Genomic DNA, 26,283 nt, shown 5'->3' on the forward strand with positions numbered 1-26,283 from the left:
GGAGCCTAAGGCAGGAGGATTGCTTGAACCCGAGAGGCAGAGGTTACAGTGAGCCTAGATCATACGACTGCACTCCAGCCTGGGTGACAAGAGTGAAACTCTGTCTCAGGCCAGGCGCGCGGTGGCTCACGCTTGTAATCCCAGCACTTTGGGAGGCCGAGGCGGGCAGATCACGAGGTCAGGAGATCGAGACCATGGTGAAACCCCATCTCTACTAAAAATACAAAAAAATTAGCTGGGCGTGGTGGCGGGCACCTGTAGTCCCGCTCGGAGAGGCTGAGGCAGGAGAATGGCGTGAACCCGGGAGGCGGAGCTTGCAGTGAGCCGAGATTGTGCCACTGCACTCCAGCCTGGGAGACAGAGTGAGATTCTGTCTCAAAAAAAAAAAAAGAAACTGTCTCAAAAAAAAAAAGAAAAAGAAAGAAATTCTGACACAGACTACAGTATAAACGAAACTGGAAGACATTATGCTAGGTGAAATAAGGCAGTCACAAAATGACAAATATTGTATGATTCCACTTTTCGGTGGTGCCTAGAGATATGAAATTAATAGGAACAGAAAGTAGAATGGTGGCTATCAGAAGCTGCAGGGAGGAGGGAGTGGGGGTTCTTTAAAATCGTTTCAGTTTTGCAAGATGAAAAGGTCCTGCAGATGTTTCACAACAGTGTGAATATACTTAACACTACTGAACTGTACACGTGGTTAAAAGTGAATTCTAGCTTTTTTTTTTTTTTTTTTTTTACCATAAGTAAAATAAAATATAACCTAAAGAGAGGGAAAAAAACAGAGGGACAGAAGAGTGCTGGAAAGAAAGTTGCAGCATGGAAATGATACTAGCAATTAATATTTCAGAGTTCCCAGTCTCAACATAAAAAAAAAAAAAAAAAAGTCCTGTAGAAGTGGAAGGGGAGGTCCCTGGAGTTGAGGGGTACCTCGAGGCCTGGGTTCAGAGGGTGTCTCTGTAGACGTGGAGCCCTCCTGGGAGGAGGCTGGATGGAGGAGGGGATGTCTGTGGACCAGAAGCCCAGTGCTTGGGAAACACTGCAAGGATGCCAGGGGGATGGGAGGTGCAGGGCACAGTGGGAGAGGCAGCAGAGGATTCAGGGTGGGACCAGCCAGAGGGGAGGGGAAGCCTAGTGGTGGCAACAGAACTTGAACAGCCACAAATATGAGTCCCAAGCACGAGGCTCCCAAGGCTGGAGGGCAGACATAGCCGCCACCCAGAAGGAAAGCACAGGTGCGGTCTCCCTGAGGACCTGGAGGGAGTGGGGGCGGGGTGCCAATGTCAAGGGAAGGGGAAGGGAGGGGAGAAGTGACTGGGCGAGGGCCCAGCGGTGGAGGGAGCCAGGTTGGGGCTGAGCAGAGAGCTCAAGAGAGAAAGAAACCAAGGGAGGGGGTCAGGGTGAGGGGGTCTTAGGAGGTGATGTGGAGGACAACAGGGAGGACAGGTGGGGACCTCAGGGTGCCGGCTGAGTCCCAGGCCATTCCTGATGGGTTTGGGTGGAGCAGCTCTGCTGCTCTGGTCCCTCTAAGGAGGGCCTCAGCCTAAGGCGCAGCAGAGAAGGTGGGATGGAGACTGCCATCACCCGGATGCCACCCTGACTCACTGTTGGTCCCCCTACAGGTCAGCAGCAGACTAAAGCCACAACCCCAGCCAGGTGAGTGCTGGGCCTCCCCAGGGTGGGTTGGGGGGTGCATGTGCAGACAGTGGGCTGGTTTGGGAAACAAGGAGTGTGCCACTAAGAACCCCACAAACCCAGCCTGCCACGGCCGTTGTTGCATCCCCAACTTACCCATCCTCTTTCTCCTTTGTCCTCTAGGGGCCAGGCTCTTGACCTTGGGCTTTCTGTCCCCTAAATACTAGACTAGTGGACTCCAGGTTCCAGCACAAACACTCAAGAATCTCTTTTCTGGAGTGCCCATCTGTGCCCTCTGCCTGCCTTTCCTGGTGTTACTAAGCTTTTCCTGCTCTTTACCTCCTTCCTCTCAGCCTGGATCTTCCAGCTTTTCCATATTGCCTGCTCTCTGTTCAATCTGTCCTGATCCCCTGCTGAATGTGCGGGGGAGCTCCAGGCTTCCTCTGCCTCCAGCTCCTCTCCCTGCCTGTGTTTGCTCAGGAGGGACTCACCAGCCTCTGCCTCGCTCCCCTCTCCAGGCTAGGGCCTCACTTTTCCTTTTTCCGGGCTCTTCCTCTCCACCCTCCCACCTCTCTTTCCTCTCCTCCGGCCCCTCCTTTCCATGGCTGTAGGTCTCCTGCTGGAAGAAAGCCTCACCCCTGCCCTTTCTCCTGCGCTGGCTTTTGCCAGCTGCCCTTCTCCTGTCCCCCACCCTTCTCCATCCATTCACCCAGCCTGAGCCCCTGATCGGAAGACCTGAAATTCACGCAATTGGTTTGCTTCTCCCAGTTTTAGCCAGGGCAGCACCAGCAGAGAGAAAGCAAGGATTGACCTTTCCTATTTTTATTCTCTGTGTTCCTCTCTCATACGAGCAGCTTCTCTAGAAGAACCCAACTCACTGAGCACCGAGGGACCTCTGCTGGGCCACACACAGATTGCCCCTAATTCCTCTTCCAAGCAGCCTCCTCTGAGTCTAAAACCATCACACCCATCCTGAGCAGGGTGGGCAGGTTTCAGAGCACTCCCCCAGAGAACCAGCCCCAACACGTGTCATAACTCTTTTTTCAAAAAAAATTTTTTTTTTTGAGAGAGGGTACCGCTCTGTCACCCAGGCTGGAGTGCAGTGGCGCAATCATAGCTCACAGCCTTGAACTCCTGGGCTCAAGAGGTCCTCCCACCTCAGCCTCCTGAGGGGCTGCGACCACAGGCGCACACCACTACGTCTGGCTAGTTTTTGTAGTTATTGTAGAGACAGGGTCTCACTATGTTGCCCAGGCTGGTCTTGTACTCCTGGACTCAAGCAATGGCCACCTGCCTCAGTCTCCCAAAGTGCTAGGATTACAGGTGCCACAACCCAGCCCACATCTTAAAATGCCCAGCCTCTAACATATTTCCCGTCCTCTTGTTCCCATACAGGGAACCCTTCCAAAACACAGAGGAGCCATATGAGAATATCAGGAATGAAGGTGAGTCCTTACCACCATCCTTCCCCAGTTTCTACCCCTGGCCCTTCCTGTTTCCCCAAATACCCCCTACCTGGGTCCGTGCCCCTCTCAGTATTTTCTTCTTTCCATTCCTCACCCCTTGCCCTCACGTGACCCTGGCCCTGACCTAGCAGATAACCTCACTCCTAGAGCCCCCTGCCCATCTATCTCCCCTGGCTGTCACATCACCTGACCTTGGCATACCTTGCTTTTTATTCCTAGGACAAAATACAGATCCCAAGCTAAATCCCAAGGTAAGCATTCAGACCAGGGCCTGAAGGAATTAAAGAGAAGCCTGGAGAAGGTGGGGTGGAAGGGAGAGGGGGAGTGTGGTGTGGGCAGAAGAGTCAAACTGTAGGCTTGCCGCTAAAATGGGGACAGCTCCGTCTCCACTGTCTAACCCTTTCTCTCTGGGTTCTCGCCCAGGACGACGGCATCGTCTATGCCTCCCTTGCCCTCTCCAGCTCCACCTCACCCAGAGCACCTCCCAGCCACCATCCCCTCAAGAGCCCCCAGAATGAGACCCTGTACTCTGTTTTAAAGGCCTAACCAATGGACAGCCCTCTCAAGACTGAATGGTGAGGCCAGGTACAGTGGCGCACACCTCTAATCCCAGCTACTCTGAAGCCTGAGGCAGAATCAAGTGAGCCCAGGAGTTCAGGGCCAGCTTTGATAATGGAGCGAGATGCCATCTCTAGTTAAAAATATATATTAACAATAAAGTAACAAATTTAAAAAGACTGTCTTCAAAACTATTTTTTAAAATCTGCATCCATTCAAGTACAAAGAGAAACAAGTAAAAATAAGACTGCACAATGACCTTCTTAGAGTACACTACGCATCCAATAGAAAGGGCCACAGCTTCCAACAATAACCAAGGCCACACAGATGACTCAGAGGCCAGCCAGAGAACTGACAGAAAGAGAGCCATCTACTCTAACTTCCTCTTCACCTTCCCAGCCTTGGCCCATAAAAGTACCCCCAAAACTTACCTGAATGTAAGGAGAAAACTGACATCACCTTCAACTCCTGTCCCTCCCACTGAAAATGAACTCTAACAGAGAACTCACACCCAAGACCCTTCCTCTAGTACTTTTTTTAGTGACTTCCTTGAGCCAGGGAACATAAGCCCCTAAACCTTGGTAGCCAGCCCAAACCCAAAGCCTGTCCTCAAATCTGATCACAATCTTCCCTATGGTGACAATGACAGCATTGCCTCATTTGACATAATTCACAACCCTATAAGGTAGAGGATGCACTTGCTGGAAGATGAAGAGCAGAACCAGGATGGTGAACATGCTTCTCCCCAGGCCACGGAGGTAGCTAGTGAGGAGCCGAGCCCGGATTTGAACCCAGATCTGCCCTTCTCGATGTCCTCTCAGGACTCAGGTCTCACTGCCTTCCCCAGATGCCTGCACTGTGCAGGCTCCCGCCAGATGCAGTGACGTGCCACAGTGACACAGAGGAGGGAGAGCAGCCAACAGGGGGCAGTTAGAGACCAGCCAAGCCAGTCGACCATAACCTGCTTTATTAACACAGAAACTGCACCACACACACTTGAACCTCATGGCCAACGAACAGCTCCAGCACTTAGCAACTTCTTCCTCCTGCGCCCCAGAGAAGGGAGAAAAGGAGGGAGCACAGGAGCACCAGCTACTTCCCAAACAGCGCCACGGGGAAGTCCTCGCCATCACTGTTGCTGTGCTGCAGCTCCCCGCTCTGCCCCAGCTCTCTCCCAACATCTTCCATGAGTTGCTCCAGGTCCAGGTCACCGGAGGCTTCGTCCTCAAGGGGGATACTTCCAGACTCCTGGGTCAGGGGTTCCTGGGGTCTGGGCTCTTCTTTCGCAGATGAGGGGCAGGCCCCCTTACACACTGATAGGCCCAGGTTCTTTGGCACTGTTCTAACTTCTTTTCCCTCTGAAAAGCTGGCTGCCAAGGCCTTGCTCTGGGGAGCTTTAAATTTTTTCTTAGGGCCTAAATGAGAAGCCAAGAGTCCTATTAGGTCAGCCTGTTCTTACCTTTTATAAGTCAAACTCCTAAATCTCTATTTCCAAGAAATCTCTGGAAAAGATGACCTTTCTCAATACAAAGAATATGGACTTTGGGATCAGAAAGAGAGTCAAGCCGTCTGCCCTATGCTAGTCACCAGCCTTGAGCACTTTTTAAATCCTTTGAGTCTGTTTTCTAATATCTAAAATGGGAATATCCAGTGAGAAAGCTATTGAAAAAAATTTAAAGGAGCAGGCGCGAAAGTATCTCTTTAGCCAGCCCTTGGCAATACTGATTAAGTGTTACTTCTCTTCTACCATTCTCCTGCCCCTGGGCCAAATCAAATCAGGAATCATTCTGTTTCTATAGTGTGTGCTGGGTGCAGGCCGAGATGTTCTTTCATTCTAATTTTCATTCATTCTGTAAAGTAATGAAAAGCTGTAAAATGGTTAAGAAATGATTCAGGGAGGGGAGATACCGACAGGCACCTCATTCCCCTTAGTTTTTCCCAGGCCTTGAGCCTTACCTGGCTGGTCAGAATCTGAATTCCCTTGGCCTTCTTTCCTTCCCATTCTGGGTGCAGGAGGAGCTGTGGATTTCATGCCCAGAGATCTCTTCATTATCTTCCTCTGCAGTGTCCTCCCTCGGCCATCTGCTGTGCCTGCATCACCCCCAAGCCCAGCCGTGAGGGAAATGAGTTTATTTCTTTCTAAATGACAGCTCGGCAAGGGCAGATGGACACTGCACATTGAGTCTCTGCCCTGCCCCACCATCTTCTGCTCAGTCTCCATCTAGTGAGTTCTCCTGGTGGCCTCTGGCTCTTTTCAACATCTTTCCCCCGCAATTCTCTTTTTCTTTTATCCCCTGGATCTTCTCTTTACAGTTCTCCACAGAGTCCACCTTCTCCAGGAAGCCATCCTTCTTGGCTAAGAAATTAAAACCTTCCATCTTTCACCTCAGATTTTATAATTCAGTACAGAGAAGCAAAGGGGTTCCAGCTCCCCACTGACACTATGGGTGAATGTTGCCTGTTTTCTCAGGTCCTGGCACTGAGATGGGCAGTGAGGTCCAGCTACCTGCAGGCTCCCTCTCTACCACTTCCCTGCCTTAACTGTGGGTTGTGCCCCATTTCCAGCTGGCTTGCTTACCTCTTGGTTTGGTTTTTTGGGTCTGTATTTTGACTCGCTTACGAATGGACAAAATTGGGTCCTGAGGATGGGAGAGAAAGTTTAAAAAAATGATAAATTAAGGCCCCTAGCTGTTTTTAATAGAGAAGGATGCTACAGAATGACAGGTGGGCTTTGGGGAATCAAAGTAGCTTCTGTGAGCGTGATATTGTTTAAATTTATGGCAACATGGAGAAAAATGTGTGGTGACTTTCCCAATCTGTTGGTATTCATCAAGGCAAGGCTTTAGGCATAAAAGAAGGAAATAAAGCTAGGCCACGAGTATGATAAAAATTGCTAAATTAAAAATTAGAAGAAAAAGTGAAAATATATATTTCCTATACCTGGAAAAGAGATGCTAAGAAAACAAGTGAATGAAAATTCTCCATGTCCACATAGGGGATAAAGGAGTGGAAAGAAACAACTGGTATTCTCTGAATTGCTCCTCGAACAGTCAAATAAATACAGTAGGAACTGAGATTATACTCAAGAAAGAAGTTCCTAGAGATGTGGGAAATTAGAGAATAAAGAGGAAAGAAGAGACCTAGAAACCCCCAAATATCCAACAATCGGGGCTCCCTCAAGGCAGGGGCAGGATAGCTCCTTAGTAAATGTAAGTCCATTCTAACGAGATCCTTACAGGAAGCTCCTAAAAGGAAACCCCAAGATCCTTGTCTAAACAATTTTTTTTTTTTTTTGAGAGGGAGTCTCGCTCTGTCGCCCAGGCTGGAGTGCAGTGGCGCAATCTCGGCTCACTGCAAGTTCCGCCTCCCGGGTTCAAGCGATTCTCCTACCTCAGCCTCCCGAATAGCTGGGACTATAGGCGCCCACCACAATGCCCGGCTAATTTTTTGTATTTTTAGTAGAGACGGGGTTTCACCGTGTTAGCCAGGATGGTCTCGATCTCCTGACCTCGTGATCTGCTTGCCTCGGCCTCCCAAAGTGCTGGGATTACAGGCGTGAGCCACCGCACCCAGCCATCTAAACAATTTTTAAAGCTAATCTTGGCCAGGTGTGGTGGCTCATGCCTGTAATCCCGGCACTTTGGAAGGCTGAGGTGGGAGGATTGCCTAAGTCCAGGAGTTTGAGACCAGCCTGGGCAACCTGGTGAAACTCCATCTCTATAAAAATAAAAACTGAAATTAAAGCTAATCTTACTGTTTTCTCTCCTTCCTCCTTTTCTAACTCTTCCTCCTTCTCCTTTTTCTCCAAGCAGGATCCTGGGCTGTTCAAACCAGAGAGCTGTAAGTCTAGAACAGGAAAAGGAAGGAAAGGCTAAATCATTCATACTATAAAATAGTGAGTTAATGAAGCTGTATCACAGAGAATCTGTCTTCTAACTGTGCCTTTTGTGTACAAGTGGTATTTTCGCCATAAAATGTGATCCCAGATTTCCACCATTTTCAAGTCCATCACTATTCAATACACCCTCCCTCCCCATCCTGTTTCTCCCATTCCTCTCTCATCTGCCCATCCATCCTGGATACTGGGTCAATGACATTCACAAGAGCCTCCTATTAAAGAATCCAGAATTAGCTTGATGATAGAGAATATAAAATAAAGAAAAACATGGGTTGCTGCCCTCATGAAGGAATCCCTCCCATCCTTCTCCAGTCCTCAACTTCCATTTATCCTACCTTTTCTTTCCCCATTACTGTTAGATCCGTTGAATCGGCTCCAGAAACCAAACAAGTTAACCCGTTCCTAATGGAACCAAGAAACAAAAGCATCATCCACTACCCTCTCAGGGGCAGCTTTTGCTTTCTGTCTTCTGGAATTTAGTTATGATGAAATTCTGATTCATTTTCCATACCAAAATTATTATTATCATTATTTTTGAGAGACAGGGTCTTGCTCTGTCACCCAGGCTGGAGTGCAGTGGTACAATCTTTACTCACTGCAACCTCCCTATCCCTGGCTCAAATGATCCTCTTGCCTTAGCCTCCCAAGTACGTGGGACTGCAGGCATGCACCACTATGCCTGGCTAATTTTGTATTTTTTGTAGAGATGGGGTTTTGCCGTGTTGCCTAGGCTGGTCTTGAACTCCTGGACTCAATGGATACACCCGCCTTGGCCTCCCAAAGTGCTAGGATTACAGGCGTGAACCCCCCGCCCAGCCCTCATTTTCCATACTATTTTCACTTGAAATTACACATTAGGCTTATCTGACTTTTTATGGAGATTAACTAATTATAATCTCTATTTCCAGTTTGTTTCTAATTCAACAAATAAGGGAAATTTGGAGGGGAAATATTCACTGTTTTTTACTCTCCATCCCACCCCCACCAACAGAATTTGAGCATAAAAACTGACTCCACAGAAAAGAGAGGTTAGGGCACTTATATCTGAAACCTGAAGTGAAATATAGAGGTAGGATGGCCCCTAGCACAAACCATCTTTGTCTGGACTGAGAAAGAATCCCCCTTGTCCAAGAGTAGGGGAAGGAATGGGTGTGGTCTGAACACCCTCCCACCTGAATGCTGATCTGTTCTGCCTCTTGAGCCATCATCAGGGCCACCCCCAGTTTCTGGCTGCAGTCATTTCTGCGCTTTTTCTGAAATGGAAGATTAGAGCCGATGATAAATATTGACTTAAAGATTACAGTCATGGCCAGGTGTGGTGGCTCACACCTGTAATCCCAGCACTTTGGGAGGCCGAGTCAGGTAGATCACGAGGTCAGGAGTTCAACACCAGCCTGGACAAGATGGTGAAACCCTGTCTCTACTAAAAATACAAAAATTAGTTGGACATGGTGGCGGGCGCCTGTAACCCCAGCTCCTCGGGAGGGTGAGGCAGAGAACTGCTTGAACCCGGGAGGCAGAGTTTGCAGTGAGCCGAGATCACGCCACTGAACTCCAACCTGGGGGACAGAGCGAGACTCCATCTCAAAAAGAAAAGAAAAAAAAGATTAGAGTCGCTAATAAATATTAGAGAAGTGACCCCAGCATACTGCTACCCATCTGACATTCTCTTTGACTACAACATTTATTTCCAGTTCCTAGTATTGATACGATACTCCTATTCTTAATATTTAGGGATCAGACATAACACCCCCCTTCCGTCTAATAGGCGTCTCACCAATTCCTAACTATATATATGTATATGTTTGGAGACAGAGTCTCACTTTGTCACCCAGGCTGGAGTGCAGTGGTGTGATCTCAGCTCACTGCATCCTCCACCTCCCTGGTTCAAGCAATTCTTGTGCCTCAGCCTCCTGCTGGGACTACAGGCACACACCACCATGCCCAGCAAATTTGTTGTATTTTAGTAGAGACGGGGTTTCACCATGTTGCCCGGGTGGTCTCAAACTCCTGAGCTCAGGCGATCTGCCCACCTCGGCCTCCCAAAGTGCTGGGATTACAGGTGTGAGCCAGCACACCTGGCCCTAGCAATATTTTCAACCAACATTTTGGTGTCCTCTCCAAAGTGAATCCCATGGAAATTTGAAAAGAGGATTATAGGAGCCCAGGTGATTTCACTTTGAAGCTTCTGACAAGTTTCTTTAGATCCAGCTGTTTGATTTAATACTCATTGCTTGATTTTCTAAGGCCCCTGAGCCACTGAGCCTCTGCTCAATTGCAAGGCTGGTCAAACCCAAAGTGACTACAGGGAGGAAATATGATGGTGCTAATCCAGTGGTTCTCAACTGGGTAGACTGTGCCCCCAGAAGGCACCTGGCAATGGCTGGAGATAATTTTTTGGTTGTCACAACCACGGGCAGGGTGGAGGTGGGGGCTGCTTGGTTAGATGCCGCTGGAGCCTAGGGATGTTGCTAAACATCCCACGATGCACAGGACAGCCCTCCACAACCAAAAATTATCTCGCCCGAAATGCCAATAGTGCTGAGACTGAGAAATCCTGAGTTAATCTGTGCCCTCATTTCTGCCACACTTGCTTTGGCTAAACTGTAGAAAAACCTCATCTTCAAAATGGCCCCCAATCTGTAGGCAGGGAAGGAGACTGAAAAAAAATAATTGCCCTGCTGCAGTCCTGGGAGCAAGAAGAGTCGTTCATGAATTACCTCACCCTTGGCACACCTGGTCAGACACAGAACTTTCTCCCGACATGGCTTACCCTGGGAGAAAATGAGGTTTAATAAAAGGAAGATTTTGTTTTCTCTGTATCACAACAGAACCCCAAGATGTGCTCACCATGACTGATAGCTCCAGGGACAGCTCCTGGAAGTTCTTTAGCATGTTGACTGGGATCCATGCACGAGAAACTGTTTCTCCAAAAAATGTCACGTGGTACTTAGACTGAAATAAAAGATGATCCTGTTATGGACTCCTGTCCTGCTCCCTGCTTTTCTCCTCTAGCCAGAACAGATGGGGAGAATGGGAATTCACCTAGAAGGAGGTGCTGGGCCTCACATGCTCCCTCAAAGTCTGACTCATCTACCCTACCCTTGTTCCAATTGTTCTTCCATACTAACCTCAGGAATCCTAGCCAAAGCATATTTATCAAAACCACTAATGCCCTGACAGTGGGTAAATATTTAATTAGATACAAGTTTGTTTCTATTATATGTGTGAGCACTTATCTCTGTGTTTGTCATCCTAATTGTCTGTTTTCACTTGTGTCTGCTGGCTATGTCCATGTCTCTTATCTGTACGTCTGTGAGGATGGATTTGTTCATTACTTTGGCCTGAGCTCCTTCTTACCCTGAACCAGGAAACTCACCGGCAGGGAATCAAGATGGGAAGTAAAAAGAAAATATTCCCCTAAGTCAGGATCAGATTCTATCATGCCAGGCCACCTGGAGAAGATAGTTGGGTGTAAGGGACAGAAGAGAAGGGGTTAGATGAACAGAACACAACCTCATCAATGTACATGCACAGAAAAGAGCAGTATGATTTTTTTTCTGAGACAAGGTCTCACTCTGTCGCCCAGGCTGGAGTGCAGTGTTACAACCATGGCTCATTGCAGCTTCGATTTCCCAGGCGCAAGTGATCCTCCCACCTCAGCCTCCTGAGTAGCTGGGACTACAGGCACATGCCACCACACCCAGCTGTTTATTTTTTGCAGAGATGGGGTCTCACTACATAGCCAGGACTGATCTCAAACTCCTGGGTTCAAGCAATCTCCCACCTCAACCTCCCAAAGTGCTGGGATTACAAGCCTGAGTCACTGCGCTCAGCTCAGCTTTGCAAAAAAAAGGATCCAAAAAATAGATTCCCCTCCCATCAGCCCCCTCTAGTGGTCACTACTGAATGACTCAGATGAGAAAGTGACTTCCATCGATGCACACAGGAGCTCAGAATACACCTAGTGAAGGTATCTTACCCTTCTGAGATATCCACAATCCTAAGAACAAAATCTTCCACTAGGGACATCTCCAAAGAAGAGACTATCCCACTTTTCCTTGTTCCCTTTACTTTGTCTCTCTCAATCTCAATATTTTTATTTATTTTTGAGATGGTGACTCACTCTGTCGCCCAGACTGGAGTGCAGTGGTGCAATCTTGGCTCACTGCAACCTCTGCCTCCTAGGTTCAAGCGATTCTTCTGCCTCAGCGTCCTGAGTAGCTGGGACTACAGGCATGCACCACCACGTCTGGCTAATTTTTCTATTTTTAGTAGGGATGGGATTTCACCATGTTGGTCAGGCTGGTCTCAAACTTGGGGTCTCAGGTGATCTGCCCGCCTTGGCCTCCCAAAGTGCTGGGATTACAGGCGTGAGCCATTGTGCCTGGCCAATCTCAATATTTTTAAATGCCTCAGATCCACCCTCTTCTTTCTACCAGTTGGGGTAGCACTATCAGACCCTTTTTTTCCAGGGAGCTATCACCTCCATGCTGAAACCTCCAGAAAATACACTCTTTCAAAGCCTCCAGGCTTGGTACTTTATCTTTTCTCTCACCCCATGCTCTTTCTAAGGCCAGAATCATTTCAATTACAGATGTTTTCCATTTTCTTCCACCCCTGCTTGAATCTACCTCTCCCAAGTTTGTGAAGGATGCTCTGTGTCATAATGCCCTACCAGGGGTAACCGTATTGCTTGGCCCAGATGATGGATCCTGGGATGTAGGAGGCATAGGCCACATCACTCTCAAGCCCTGTCCAGGTCTCCTCAGGAATATCACAGCGATTATACTGCACATCTGCTGAAAGAGAGAAGGAATGAAGGGACAGGAAGAGACTCATAAAGAGAAAGCTGGATGAGGGCTCGGGAGAGGACAAGAAGGAAATTGGTATATGCAGCAGGTGGGACCAAAGGGGCACCTGGGGGATCAGCACTGAGGAAGAATAAAGACCCATGGAGGAAATGCAGGGGAACCAGCGGAAGTAGGAATGCTGCCTCCTCATACCCTAGAAAGAGATTCCACACTCCTGCTTACATGCCCGCGTGTCTGACTGTGCTGTCTATGGAGCACCATGAGAATAATTTCTCTGAGACTCTGTTTTCTCATCTGTAAAATAATCGGGCTGGACAAGATCATCATCATCTCTTCCAACTAGTTTCAAACATCCTACAATTCTAAGCACACCAGATCTCTCTCGTCTGTTTTCCCCCATATATCCTATATCCCTCCCTATCCACCAACCCGATATCAATATTTTAATCAGGATTGACAGGGGCAGACCAATGCTCATGTATTTAGATTCCAGGCCCCTCCTCAACAAGATCACTTTGCAGGGCATCTTCCTCCAGCCTTTTCTGCCCAGATTCATCTCCATATTAGAGGCAGATCCTTCCTCTCTCCCAAGCACTACAAGGATCCACTAAGTGCTAACTATATTTATGTAGTATTTAATCTAAAGGATAAGTGCAGAGAAAGAAAAGGAGGAACAATAAAACGTGAATGAAAACATTTCCGGTCTTTTCTACCTGTGTTCTGATCACAGGACCAATTATCTGGGAGAACTGAGGGGTCAATGTTCCCACACAGCCGCCTCCATTTCCCACAGTTTGGGAAGGAACACTGGACCCAGACCAGACATTGACCTGTGAGAGGAAAATAATGAAATAAGAGACTTAAAAATATGCTCTTCCTTCTTTATTCCAACTAAAATCACGATAACCCTCCCAACTCCCAGAATGACATAGCCAGAGAGACATTAGAGATCAACCAGCCTGATCCCTGACTTATAAGTGGGAAACCAAGGCTCAAAGAGGTAACTGGCTTGCTGAGGATTAGCTAACTTGGTGATAGAGCTGAACTTAGAACCGAAGTCTCATGCCCTGATTTTTCCTGTACTAGGCTACCATGTCTCCCTGCCCCAAGGCTGAAAGGAATGTTTCTTGTATTGACAGTTCTTAAATTAAAGAACAAGGCATCTTTCCAGATAGTGCCTTGTTCTCTGCTGGCATGACACTACTGAAAAGTTCTTTTGAAGGGCTAAGCTGCATCTCTTTTGTGCACAACATCCAGAGTTCTCATCCAAATCTCAACTGATTTACCTGTCACCAAATCACCAAGTTGCAAACTTTAGGACCAACAGCGTCTGAGTTCACTCTTCTCCAAAAGACACAGGTCTAAGCCTATCACTTCTCCATCAACTATTAACTTTAGGCCCTGCTCAAAGGCCAAGCCTTCCTTTTATCCATTACCTTCCAGACCCCCACCTCTCCTAAGCTGACCCATGTCCCTCAGCCTCTCCTCTCTCCCACCAAAACTCTTCCATTGTGGTCTTGGAAACTCCACTGACTCGAGCAACCAAAGTCCACATATCCTTAACCTCAAATCTGAACTTCTATCTCCTTTTTGAAGCCTGGAGACCCACTAATGACACTGCCCCACCTAAACCACCCCCACCTGCAACCCTGTAAGTGGAGTCAGTTCCTCTCACACTCCCCATGTCTCTTGAGACAGAAAGTCAGGCTGGCATTATCATTACCCCATTGCTACTACTCCCCAACTCTTATAAAAACCCTTCCTCCCTTGAGGTCTATGCCATGGGACTATCCTTACCTCTCATCTCCCTTGTAGAGATGCTGGCATCTGATTCAGTCTTCTCTCCACCTCCTGCCTTCATTCCAAATGACCTCTACATCCACAGGAACTCCTCATACAGCACCCCATTATTTCAGTCCCTTGACTTTTTTCTTCATATCACCTCTGGAACCCACTCCTACTCCTGCATGCCCCACCCAGTCATCTGCAGGAACTGCACACCCTCTGAGCCACTTATCCAAACATCCTCTCTACAAAAATGCCCCATCTTCCACCTCACTTGCTCAAAGACTCCTATAGCAACTTTCATTTTATCTAGCTCTCCAACCCACTGCCCACTACCATCCTCTCCATATGGAAGCAATTTCCATTCTTCACTCTGTTCCACTCTGGTTTGATTACTTGACATTTATTTGGATTCTCCTGTAGACACCTTCAGCTCCCTTTCCCACTGTCCTTCTTCCCACCCAGATGGCAAAACACCAACCGGAATGAACCCTCTCCACCTTTTCTGAGCCTACACTCAAGCAATTGAGTTGACAGAGAAAAATCACATAACAGACACATAGGTATCGCTATATATTCACTATTTAACATTATCAACCAACATATTTCTCTAGTAAGTTCACTCTCTCCCACTGCCAAATTTTACCTTAAATACCTGATCATAAGGGATGGCTCCTAATCCCATCCCTCCAGAATCATCCCTCAGAAAAGAAGGCGACTTGCATTTGGATCCTTTCAAAATATCACATATAAGAGATCACTTTCGCAATTACTTTTTTTTTTTTTTTGAAACAGTCTCGCTCTGTTGCCCAGGCTGAAGTGCAGTGGCACAATCACGGGTCACTGCAGCCTCCACTTCCCAGGTTCAAGTGATCCTCCCACTTCAGCCTCCCAAGTAGCTGGGACTACAGGCATGCACCACTACACCCAGCAAATTTTTTGTATTTATTGGTAGAGGCGGGGTTTCGCCATGTTGCCCAGGCTGGTCTTGAACTCCTGGGCTCAAGTGATCCACCCTCCTCAGCCTGCCAAAGTGCTGGGATTACAGGGGTGAGCCACCATGCCCAGCCTCAATTACCTTATCTTGAAAAACAAAGTACTGGTTGGGACTAATATGTTAGTCTGAAATGACAGTTGCCAATAGTGGTTTTGGATGTTTACAGAGGTGAGCTAGCAAGACTAGAAAAAAAGAGTAGGAGGAGAGGCCAGGAGTCATATAAATTAATACAGATCAATAATAATACAAGTTGTTAGCTGTGAAAGGAATGAGTACTCATAAGAAAACGAGTAGGAAAAAATCACTATAATGATATTGAACTGGAAATTTATGGCTTGGAATAATATTTTTGACAAGAACATTGTACTTTTTTAAAAGTTTCAAGTAACCTAAAGGAGAAGATAATGTGCTCTGGAAAACTGATGCCCGGATGTGGCTCTATGATAATGAAGACTGATGTCACAGACACATGTTAAGAGGATTTCACTTGACCACTCATTCTTGAAACACTAGTTTCCTGGGTTCTGTGATGTCTCATTCTCCTGTCCCCCTCCCCCTGATTTTACTGGCAGCTTCCCCCTCAGTCTCCTTTGCTGGGTTCTCTTCGTTCTTCAATCTCTAAATGTGAGGGGTCCCAAAGCCCAATCATGGGCCTTCTCTCCCCATGATATACTTTCTCCTGAGGCAAGCTCACCCATTCCCATGGCTTTGAAATCCATTTTCATACCTGACAGAACACAGCTGTCTACTTACAGCCTCTGTTCTGAGCTCGAGATTCCTAAGCCACCTTGCTCTTTGACATCTCTATTTGGATGTCTCACAAGGATCTCAAACCTAAATGTACCCAAACCTGAATGCTTGATCTTATCCTACAAATTTTTTCTTCCTCCGCTCTTTCCCATCTCCCTTCACGTAACTGTTCAAGCCAGAAACCCATCATCCTTGACATACCTTCTCCTGCTCCAACCTTCCAATATCTAATTCATTACCAACTTCTAACAATTTTACCTCCAAAACATACCTTAAAACCATCCACTTTTCTTTCTCTACTTTCATCATCCTAATCCATTTTATTTTTTATTTTTATCTTTTTTTTTTTTTTTGAGATGGAGTCTCGCTCTGTCGCCCAGGCTGGAGTGCAGTGGCATGATCTCTGCTCACTGCAAGCTCCGCCTCCTGGGTTCACGCCATTCTCCTGCCTCAGCCTCCCGAGTAGCTGGGACTACAGGCGCCCACTACCACGCACGGCTAATTTTTTGCATTTTTAGTAGAGACGGGGTTTCACCATGTTAGCCAGGATGGTCTCGATCTCCTGACCTCGTGATCCACTCGCCTCGGCCTCCCAAAGTGCTGGAATTACAGGCGTGAGCCACCGCGCCTGGCCTTATTTTTAAAATATATATATTTTTTGAGACAGGGTCTTGCTCTGTTACCCAGGCTGGAGTGATGTGGTATGAACATAGCTCACTGCAACCTCAAACTCCTGGGCTCAAGTGATCTTCCTGCCTCTGCCTTCCAAAGTGCTGGGATTACAGGTGTAAACCACTGTGCTCAGCCATCATCTTAATCGAAGTCTAATACCTAATCCTAATACTAACTTCTTAACTGGTCTATTCTTGTCTTCTCCCCATACTCCATCTCCAATTACTCACCAAAGGATCCTTTTAAAACATTAATTTGAAGATGTCACTTCCCTGGTTAAAACCCACCAGTGGCTTCCCCCTGCACTTACGATAAAATGTTCACTCTGTACATGGTCTTTGACCTAGCCACTGCCTCCCTCTTTCCAGCCATCCAGAGCCACGTTCCCAACTTGCCTCCCCTTGCTCTCTGAGCTCCGCAATCACACTGGCTTTTAGTATCTGGAACATACCACACTTTACCCTACCTAAAACTCTTTCTTCACTTGGATAACTTCTACTCTGCCTTCAGGTTTCAGCTGAAATACTGTTTCCTTAGAAATGCACTCCCTGACCAGCCCAATCTTACTTCCTCTCATGACACACTGTTCTTTTCCTTCTCTGTACTTAATGCAAACTGTATTCATTAAATACTCCTTCCTACTTCAGGAGCACTCACCTCTCCTTGGCAACTGTAAGAAACGGGAAGAATGGTTTATTTATAGCAGGAGGCTGATAAATCCACTACAATCACAATTCAACTCACAATCACTTAGAGGGTGAACCCTCATCTGCCAGCCTAAGATCTAGTCCATGCAGTAATTCTTTTTTTTCCATTTCTTTTTTAATATAAATTCACTTTTTTTTTTCTTTTTTATAGAGATGGGGGTCTCACTATGTTACCAAGGCTAGTCTTGAATCCTGGACTCAAGCAAGCTTCCTGCCTCAGCCTCCCAAAGTGCCAAGATTACAGGCGTGAGCCACTGTGCCAGGCCCCTTGCAGTAATTCTGAGAAGTACAGGAGACAGAGCAACACAAATCTAATGACACCAATTTATTTGAGCTAACCAGAGATCAGGTCAGTGGGGTCTGCAGTATCCCAAAAATTCTCAACAAGCCCACCTGAGTTTATATAGTCACATAAAACCAAAAGAAAAAACCTTTTAGTTTCCTTTTTGACTCTACCTGGAAACTCCCTTTGGGTAGTCTGAACTCCAGACCACCTGGTTGTTCAAATTAGACTTATACCTCAGTGCCTTATGTTACTATGTCATTATAACAAGAGGAATGGTTTATTGACCTGAACTACCTTGTTTGGTGCCTGCATAGTCCTGGAGTTTTCTTCCAAGTATGTGCAAATTATATTATGCTTCCACAACCAAAACCACATATATGTACACATACAGATTAGACACTAAGTAACTTTTTATTCCACCATTCCTTAAATTTGGAACTTGTTCTGTCTTTTTGTATTATGTTTTGTTTTGGGGTTTTTGTTTTTGTTTGGTACAAGCCTGTTTAGATTATTGTCTATTTATTTAGTTTTTTAGAGATAGGGTCTTTCTCTGTCACCAAGGCTGGAGGGCAGTGACACAATCATCGCTCACTGCAGCCTCCAATTCCTGGGATCAAGAGATCCTTCCACCTCAGCCTCTTGAACGGCTAGGACTACAGGCACTACCACCACATCTAGCTAATTTTTTTTTTTCTTGTAGAGATGAGGGTCTCACTGTGTTGCCCAAGCTGGTCTCAAACTCCTGGTCTCAAGTGATCCTCTTGCCTTGGTATTTTTGAATTTTTGAACATACTAGTATATTGTATGATCTATTTTATTTCTTGTCATAAAATTTACCATTATCAGGCCAGGCACGGTGGCTTACACCTGTAATCCCAACACTTTGGGAGGCTGAGGCGGGCAAATCACAAGGTCAAGAGATCGAGACTATCCTGGCCAACATGGTGAAACCCCGTCTCTACTAAAAATACAAAAATTAGCTGGGCATGGTGGCGCATGCCTGTAGTCCAAGCTACTCGGGAGGTTGAGGCAGGAGAATCACTTGAACCCGGGAGGCGAAGGTTGCTGTGAGTGGAGATTGTGCCACCGCACTCCAGCCTGGCGACAGAGCAAGACTCCATCTCAAAACGAAACAAAACAAAAAACCCCTCCCTCAACTCTGTACCCATTCCTTTTTTTTTTTTTTTTTTGAGATAGAGTCTCACTTTGTTGCCCAGGCTGGAGTGCAGTGGCACAATCTTGGCTCACTGCAACCTCCGTCTCCCGGGTTCAAGGGATTCTCCTGCCTCAGCCTCCAAGTAGCTGAGACTACAGGCGCACGCCACCACGCCGGGCTAATTTTTGTATTTTTAGTAGAGATGGGGTTTCACCATATTGGTCAGGCTGGTCTTGAACTCCTGACCTTGTGATCCGCCCACCTCGGCATCCCACAGAGCTGGGATTACAAGCATGAGCCACCATGCCCAGCCTCCATTCCTTTTTATCTACCATTTTCTCCCTCTTACTTTCCATATCTAAACTAAATGAAAAAGTGTCTACTCTTCAACCAGCTATAAGCTGCCATTCACACTTACCAACCCTTTCAGTAGCTATAACCAAACCCCTAACGGCCTCCTAATTGTGATGTCCTTGGGCTTATGTTTATCCTCTTTGACTTCTTTACGATGGCATTTGACATAGCTGAGCATCCTTCTTTCTTTAAATTCTCTCCTCCCCTGGGATCTATAATACCACTCCTGATTTTTCTATGACCTTTCTTACCACATCTTCATTTTCTTCCTGGGAAACATCTAAAATGCTTTGTATATAGTAGGCACCCAACAACTATGGATTATGTGAATAAATGACTGAATGAATAAAATCATTCTCTCAGCAGCATATTCTGCAACAAGCAGCTGTGAGAGATTAACCATATTCTTTGCAGTTTCCTCTAACATCCTAACCCTGCCTCTGCTCTATCTCAAATTTTCAAGCCAAGTAGGTTTGCCAAACCAGCTGAACTCACCAAAACCACTTATCTCTCCTTTTTGCTGGTCCCTGATCTGAGAATGATGCTGAACTGTTTTCTTTAGTTGGTCTTCCTGTCTGTGCTCATGTCCACCTTGAGTTTTCTCCACCTTCTCATCTTCTGGGAAGAAAAAAGAAAACGTGGGGTGGGGAGATGAAGAAGACAATCTTTGTAGATAGTAAAGGTCAGTGAAAGAAGGAAGAAGAATTACAGCCTAATAGTCTCAAGTCTTGGGCTGAAAATTCTCAGCCTGCCCATGGTCCCATTCCCTAATTTCCTGGAGCAAGTACTTGAGCCAGGCTTCAAAGTATATCTGACTGTACTTACGAGCTTCCTTCTTTCTTTTGCTTAAGGTGAATCTATTGGATTTCTTCTTAGAGGGTGCAGGATCTGGCTGGCCTAGCTTAGTTGTCTTTATCTCAGGGGCAGCTTCACCTTCCCAAGACACTGAAATCTCTTGAGCATGTGGTACCTCCTCTCTGAAAATGAGGTTTTATTTTAATGAAATGTAAAAATAGAGCAACTGCAGAACTCTTCTTTTGAAAAAACCCAAGTAAAAGGAAGACAGATGAATCCTAAGCTCTCTAAGGCCCTCCTGAGGCCATTTCATCCATCTACTTGCCTATTTTTCCCAACTCAAACAGGTATCTTTCCTGAGCTGAGAGAAATCTATAGAAATATGATAAATGGGCTGGGCCTAGTGGCTCACGCCTGTAATCCCAGCACTTTGGGAGGCCAAGGTGGGTGGATCACAAGGTCAGGAGTTCGAGACCAACCTGGCTGATATGGTGAAACCCCGTCTCTACTAAAAAGCATAAAAATTAGCTGGGTATGGTGGCAAGCGCCTGTAATCCCAGCTACTCGGGAGGCTGAGGCAGGAGAATCGCTTGAACCCAGGAGGCAGAGGTCGCAGTGAGCTAAGATTGCGCCACTGTACTCCAGCCTGGGCGACAGAGCAAGACTCCGTCTCAAAAAAAAAAAAAAAAAAAAAAGTATGATAAATGACCAGATAGACAGACAGATAGATAGACTGACTGACCATGAATGTGTAGTCCATTCTGTATTCAACTTGCCTCACCGAAATAAACTTACCCATTAGCATTATCAGTATCAGTAGCAGAAGCAGTAATTCCTGGCTCCTTGTCTGATTGGGTAGATACTATGGGCTGGGCACAAGAAGTCTCTGCAAAATCAAGGCCAGATCCCATCCCTCCCAAAACAAAATACTATAAGCAGAGAAGCAAAAAAGTGAAAAAGCCACTCTATTATTCCCTAACATTTTCTCTAAAGTGTCTTCTCCCTGTAGCCTGAAAAAGCCTACCTGTCATATCACAGAACTTTAAATATTTAAAATTTCAGGAAAAACTACAAATATGTATCTTCCTGCAAGCCTTTCCAGATTGATCTGCCTCATTCCAGGATGGCCAGGTAATGATAATTTTGTGTACGTAAAAAAATTATAGGCCAGGCACAGTGGCTCACGCCTGTAATCCTAACACTTTGGGAGGCCGAGGTGGGTGGAATGCCAAAGCTCAGGAGTTCAAGACCAGCCTGGACAACATGGTGAAACGCTGTCTCTACTAAAATACAAAAAATTTGCTGGGCACGGTGGCGTGCACCTGTAGTCTCAGCTTCTTGGGAGGCTGAGGCAGGAGAATTTCTTGAACCTGGGAGGCGGAAGTTGCAGTGAGCCAAGATTACACCACTGCACTCCAGCCTGGGCAACAGAGTGAGACTCTGTCTAAAAAAAAAAAAAAAAAATTACATGTACTGTATTTTATATCATTTGTTGCTCAAATGCCTAGGAATAGAAGTATACCTAAGAATGGCTGAAATGTCAGACTGTTCTCTTCAGCCTCATGAACTTATGGAGAAGCCTTCATAGAGGTTTTTGGTTTTCTCGTTTTTGTTTTTTGGTTTTTTTTGAGACAGAGTCTTGCTCTGTCGCCCAGGCTGGAGTGAAGTGGCGCAATCTCGGCTCACTGCAACTTCCACCTCCCAGGTTCAAGTGATTCTTGTGTCTCAGCCTCCTGAGTAGCTGGGACTAGAGGCGCACGCCACCACGCCTGGCTAATTTTTATATTTTTAGTAGAGACGGGGTTTCACTATGTTGGGCAGGCTGGTCTTGAACTCCTGACCTCAAGTGATCCACCCGCCTTGGCCTCCCAAAGTGCTGGGATTACAGGCATGAGCCACTGCACCTGGCCTCCCTCACTGCGTTCTTTATTCCAAAAACTAAATCTCTAACCACATGCAAAATCGGTATTAGAAACTGAAATTTGCAAGGGTATGTACCCTAAGTTTTTCAAATCTAGGGAAAACAATTTTATCTTATTTGAAGTTGTCTGTAAATACATAGAAACGAATTTTAACTGCATTTTAAAAATTTAGGGCCAGGCACTGTAGCTCACGTCTACAATCCCAGCACTTTGGGAGGCTGAAATGGGAGAATTGCTTGCAGCCATGAGTTCAAGACCAGCCTAGGCAACATAGCAAGACCTTATCTCTACAAAAAGTAAAAATTAAAACAACAGGCTGGGTGCAGTGGCTTACACATGTAATTCCAGCACTGAGAGGCTGAGGTGGGCGGATCACTTGAGGTCAGGAGTTCGAGACCAGCCTGGCCAGCCTGGTGAAACCTTGCCTCTACTAAAATACAAAAATTAGCTAGGCGTGGTGGTGGGTGCCTGTAATCCCAGCTACTCGGGAGGCTGAGGCAGGGGAATCACTTGAACCTGGGAGGCAGAGGCTGTAGTGAGCTGAGATCACATCACTGCCCTCCAGCCTGGGTGACAGAACAAGATTCCATCTCAAAAAAATAATAATAATAAATAAGTAAATAAATAACAACAAAAAACCCATAATGGCTTGAAAATTTAGGTAAGACTATATATAAATTCTGAAGTCAATGTAATCTACTTTTTCTAAAAATATGTGCCCTTTATGGTTTAGCTATAGTCCTGTTGACAGATGATGAAGTATTTTTAAAATATGTTGAAGTCTCATCTAATATTACCTTATTTAGAAGATGGGAGAGAAAGAGAGAAGCTATCAGACTTAACTCTCCCTCTCAGGTAACAGTCACTGCCTAACTGAAACCCTTTTTCTCTTACTACATGCCATACCCAAGCACTCCTGAAGGGACTTCTGCAGAACAATCTGGACAATCTCCTCAAATTCTGCATTGGTAAGACTTGATTTTTCCTGCAGAGACAAGGGTAGGGGAGGAAAACCACTTATCTTTCCATAGTTTTCCCCTCTGAACAGTCAGGGAAGCCTCCTTCAGATGAGGCAGTAAGTTTATAAGACGGAAGGCATGCAGTCAGCATACCTAAGGAGGCCATGAACTCTATCCCAGATCTCCTGGGAATAAAGGAGTCAAAAGAAAAAGTGTATAATGTCTCTGTCCACTTCTACCCCCACCTCTAACCCACCTCATCCCATTATTTCCTGCTCAATTCTTCAATCAAAACATTTTTGACCTCTTTGAGAAAAAAAAAAAAAGGAAGCCTCCAAAAAGGAATACAAACCTGAAACTCTAAGGTCAATTTCCCCAATGTGAAAAGACTCTTGTATGTCTAGCCTGAGCCAGGGGTAAGGTATGAGGAAATGTCCTACCAGAGCCCACCAGCATGACTGGTACCTTTTCTTTCTTCTCTGCTTGCTTGTTGATTTGTGCTTTTCTTTTTTTCTCCTGTTCTCTGCTTGGAACATTCTTCATGGTTGCTTTTTCCTCTTTCTTCTTTAAACTGGCCTTTGGCAGGCTTATCCTGGCCTCTGTCTCTGGGGAACTGATCCCCAGGGTCTCTTCCTTGGGGGAGTTAGGGCTACAAGGTAACAGGCTGTAAGATTTTTGTGCAGGTGGGGCAAAGATTCTCTTTGGTCCCTTTCTACATTCTGAAAGAAATGTGATCAAGTGGAATTTATGAAACATACAGTCCAACAGAGATTGCCAAACATTACCCTTTGACTAGCCATAACAGAATGATATGGAGAGAGCTTTTAACAAATTCAGTTTCCTGGGTCTCTCACTGCCTACTCCACTCCCCAGCCCTGAGAGGCTGATGAGGTAGTTTGACGTGAGAGGCCTAGCAATCTGTAATTTTACGAGGCTAGTTGATTCTGATATACTGCCAGGTTTGGGAACCACTAAGTCAAAGGTGATAAATATAAGCATGCAGAAAGCTGAATTATCCAAATGTGAAACTGTATAATTTGCTCATTTTTACTTTAGATAAAATGTTATGGAAAATTAGAGCAATTTTTAAAAAAACTAGTCAAAATCTATAAATTATTCACAGCTCTTATGCCACCTCCTCAATAAAAATTATAAAGATTCTCCCAGGTATATCTTTCTTCTGAGCTTAATACTCTGCACATAACTGGTGGCATTTACCACATTCAACTTTATAATAGGGATTTAAATGCCTTTTCTCTCCCTGAGTTTATATGTTCCTCGAGGAGGACTGTTTTTAAGTCACATTTATTTCACTCAAAGCATCTAGCAGAGCAGTAATTTGACCCGAGTGGGCACAGAATATAGGGACCTGAACCATCCTTTGGTGGAAAGGATGTCCAAAAGGAGAAAAATGAGAGAAATGTACAAAGTGAACCTCCCTCACTCTTGACTCACCTTCTTTATTCTGCAATGTTGTCATCATTCAGCTTAGAAACTACACTTTATGTGCCTCTGTTAGAAAAAAGAAATTAACTGCTATGACTCTGACTAAACAAGATTTTAAATTTTCTGTCTTCTTGGGTTCAGAAACTCTGTTTCAGACCTCTGAACTATTTTTCTGCATTCTTGACCTCCTCTGTGGTGCCAATTACACGCCAGGGAATAATGAGTTACTGTTTCAGATTGGCAACAATCAGGGCTGGGTGTGGTGGCTCACACCTGTAATCCTGGCACTTTAGGAGGCCATGGCAGGCAGATCACTTCAGCCCAGGAGTTCAAGACCAGCCTGGGCAACACGGCAAAACCCCATTTCTACAAAAAATAAAACAAATTAGCCAGTGTGGTGGCATGCACCTGTAGTCCCAGCTACTCTGGAGACCGAGATGGGAGGATCACTTAAGCCCAGGAGGGGGAGGCTGCAGTGAGCCAAAATTGTGCCCCTGCACCCCAGCCTGGGTGACAGAGTGAGACCCTGACTTAAAAATTTAAATAACAAATAAATATTAGCAGCAATCATTCGTGTTTTATGTGCCTAGAACCATGTCCAACCTAAGGCAGGCAGCAGAAATGGTAGTAGTACCAGAAGCATAGGTAGTAGTAGAGCAGTGATGGTAGGATATGAACAATCCTGGCAGTTAAAGAGTTTTCTTCAGAGGGGTAGCCTCATTTCATAAGCCTCTCCTAAACACTTAGAACACACACATAATTTGGTAATTCTCTGACCTCAGAGGTCTCTGTGCATAGAGAAGCACTACTTTTAACATCATTATAATGTTTATTTTCCCTTTCTTAGATCCTCAGTCCAATCAAATTTTCAAATGTACTAGATTCTACCAATCTCTAGTCATAGAAGTATTTGATAACCAGCAGAGGTTCCCAGAGAATTTAGTATATTTTTCCTTATTCTACCTTAGCACCTAATAATGAGAAATTAAATTAGCGCCTTCTTTGATATTCATAGTTCATCTTCAGCAATCTACTCACAGATGTTCCACACGATATCAATTTTTTTTTTTTTTTTTGAGATGGAATTTTGCAATTGTTGCCCAGGCTGGAGTGCAATGGTGCGATCTTGGCGCACTGCAACCTCCACCTCCCGGGTTCAAGTGATTCTCCAGCCTCAGCCTCCTGAGTAGCTGGGATTACAGGCATGCGCCACCACCGCCGGCTAATTTTGTATTTTTAGTAGAGACGGAGTTTCTCCATATTGGTCAGGCTGGTCTCGAACTCCCCACCTCAGGTAATCTGCCCACCTCAGCCTCCCAAAGTGCTGGGATTACAGGCGTGAGCCACTGCACCCGGCCTGACATCAATGTGTTTCTTGATTACTACTGACACTGTGACTAATGTTAATGGCTAACACTTATTGAGCACTGACTATATTCTTTACCCTTTATGTAGCATTCCATTTAATTCTCACAACAGATCTATGAGATTGTTAACATTTTACACTTGGGGGAAATTCAGGTTTACAGGGATTTAAAGATATCAAGTCATCGATAAGTAGTAAAATCAGAATTAGAACCTGTCTGATTTCAAAGTTTGTGCTAGTAACTGCTACGTGACATCCTAACAGTCTAATTTAGTGCTTCACCACCATTTTGCTATCACAGCACACACAGAAAACATACATTAATAGCGTATACTGAAACACATAGAAAATGAAATTTCCAGGTACTCTGGGGGTAAAAGGACCAGGCTGCTCACAGCCATAGGCAACTGAAGAGTCACACCAAAGGCTGAAGAAGAAATTAGTACCTACACAGCTACAAGCTATTCATGACCCACCAGTGTGCCAAGACTCATCTGTGGACATTCCAATATTTTTATTTTCCAATTTATACTTTCCCACTACTGATACTATTTCCACGCAGCTTTATTTTTATTTTTTCTTTCCAACCTTTATTTTACATTCAAGGGGTACATGTGCAGGTTTGTTACATGGGTAAATTGCATGTCATGGGATTTAGTGTACAGATAATTTTGTTTCACAGATAGTGAGTATAGTACCCAAAAGGTAGTTTTT

The 26,283-nt window shown here is 45.6% G+C and overlaps 2 protein-coding genes and 1 long non-coding RNA gene across 25 annotated transcripts in view; 1 reads left to right on the forward strand and 2 right to left on the reverse strand.

The window, feature by feature from the left end:
• Positions 1-2,772, reverse strand: part of LOC116810945 (uncharacterized) — a 46,277-nt gene extending 43,505 nt beyond the window's left edge. For all 6 annotated transcript variants that reach the window (XR_009214709.1, XR_009214706.1, XR_004370421.2 and 3 more), the window contains exon 1: positions 1,795-2,772. This is a non-coding gene — a long non-coding RNA (uncharacterized LOC116810945). The remainder of the gene's footprint in view (positions 1-1,794) is intronic.
• The window catches only part of PILRA (paired immunoglobin like type 2 receptor alpha), a 28,223-nt gene extending 23,979 nt beyond the window's left edge, over positions 1-4,244 (forward strand). The window contains exons 4-7 of the mRNA XM_032756065.2: positions 1,626-1,659; positions 3,034-3,083; positions 3,324-3,355; positions 3,528-4,244. Of these exons, the coding sequence (XP_032611956.1) occupies positions 1,626-1,659; positions 3,034-3,083; positions 3,324-3,355; positions 3,528-3,650 (239 nt within the window). The 3' untranslated portion in view covers positions 3,651-4,244. The remainder of the gene's footprint in view (positions 1-1,625; positions 1,660-3,033; positions 3,084-3,323; positions 3,356-3,527) is intronic.
• Positions 4,245-4,592: 348 nt separating this feature from the next.
• The window catches only part of ZCWPW1 (zinc finger CW-type and PWWP domain containing 1), a 28,740-nt gene continuing 7,049 nt past the window's right edge, over positions 4,593-26,283 (reverse strand). For 4 of the 18 annotated variants that reach the window (XM_058443431.1, XM_032756057.2, XM_058443427.1 and 1 more), the window contains 16 exons: positions 24,213-24,269; positions 23,223-23,476; positions 22,705-22,783; positions 20,672-20,789; positions 19,907-20,058; positions 19,577-19,699; positions 13,088-13,204; positions 12,239-12,362; positions 10,940-11,015; positions 10,411-10,515; positions 8,733-8,813; positions 7,896-7,962; positions 7,417-7,508; positions 6,241-6,301; positions 5,619-5,753; positions 4,593-5,077 (listed from right to left, as the gene is read on the reverse strand). In XM_058443431.1, coding sequence (XP_058299414.1) covers positions 4,755-5,077; positions 5,619-5,753; positions 6,241-6,301; positions 7,417-7,508; positions 7,896-7,962; positions 8,733-8,813; positions 10,411-10,515; positions 10,940-11,015; positions 12,239-12,362; positions 13,088-13,204; positions 19,577-19,699; positions 19,907-20,058; positions 20,672-20,789; positions 22,705-22,783; positions 23,223-23,476; positions 24,213-24,240 — 1,935 coding nt within the window. In that variant the 5' untranslated portion in view covers positions 24,241-24,269 and the 3' untranslated portion in view covers positions 4,593-4,754. The other 14 variants (XM_058443480.1, XM_058443457.1, XM_058443447.1 and 11 more) reach the window with 13 other exon arrangements.

The sequence above is a fragment of the Hylobates moloch genome, unplaced genomic scaffold, assembly GCF_009828535.3.
Source record: "Hylobates moloch isolate HMO894 unplaced genomic scaffold, HMol_V3 SCAFFOLD_1, whole genome shotgun sequence".
Classification (NCBI taxonomy): Eukaryota; Metazoa; Chordata; class Mammalia; order Primates; family Hylobatidae; genus Hylobates; species Hylobates moloch.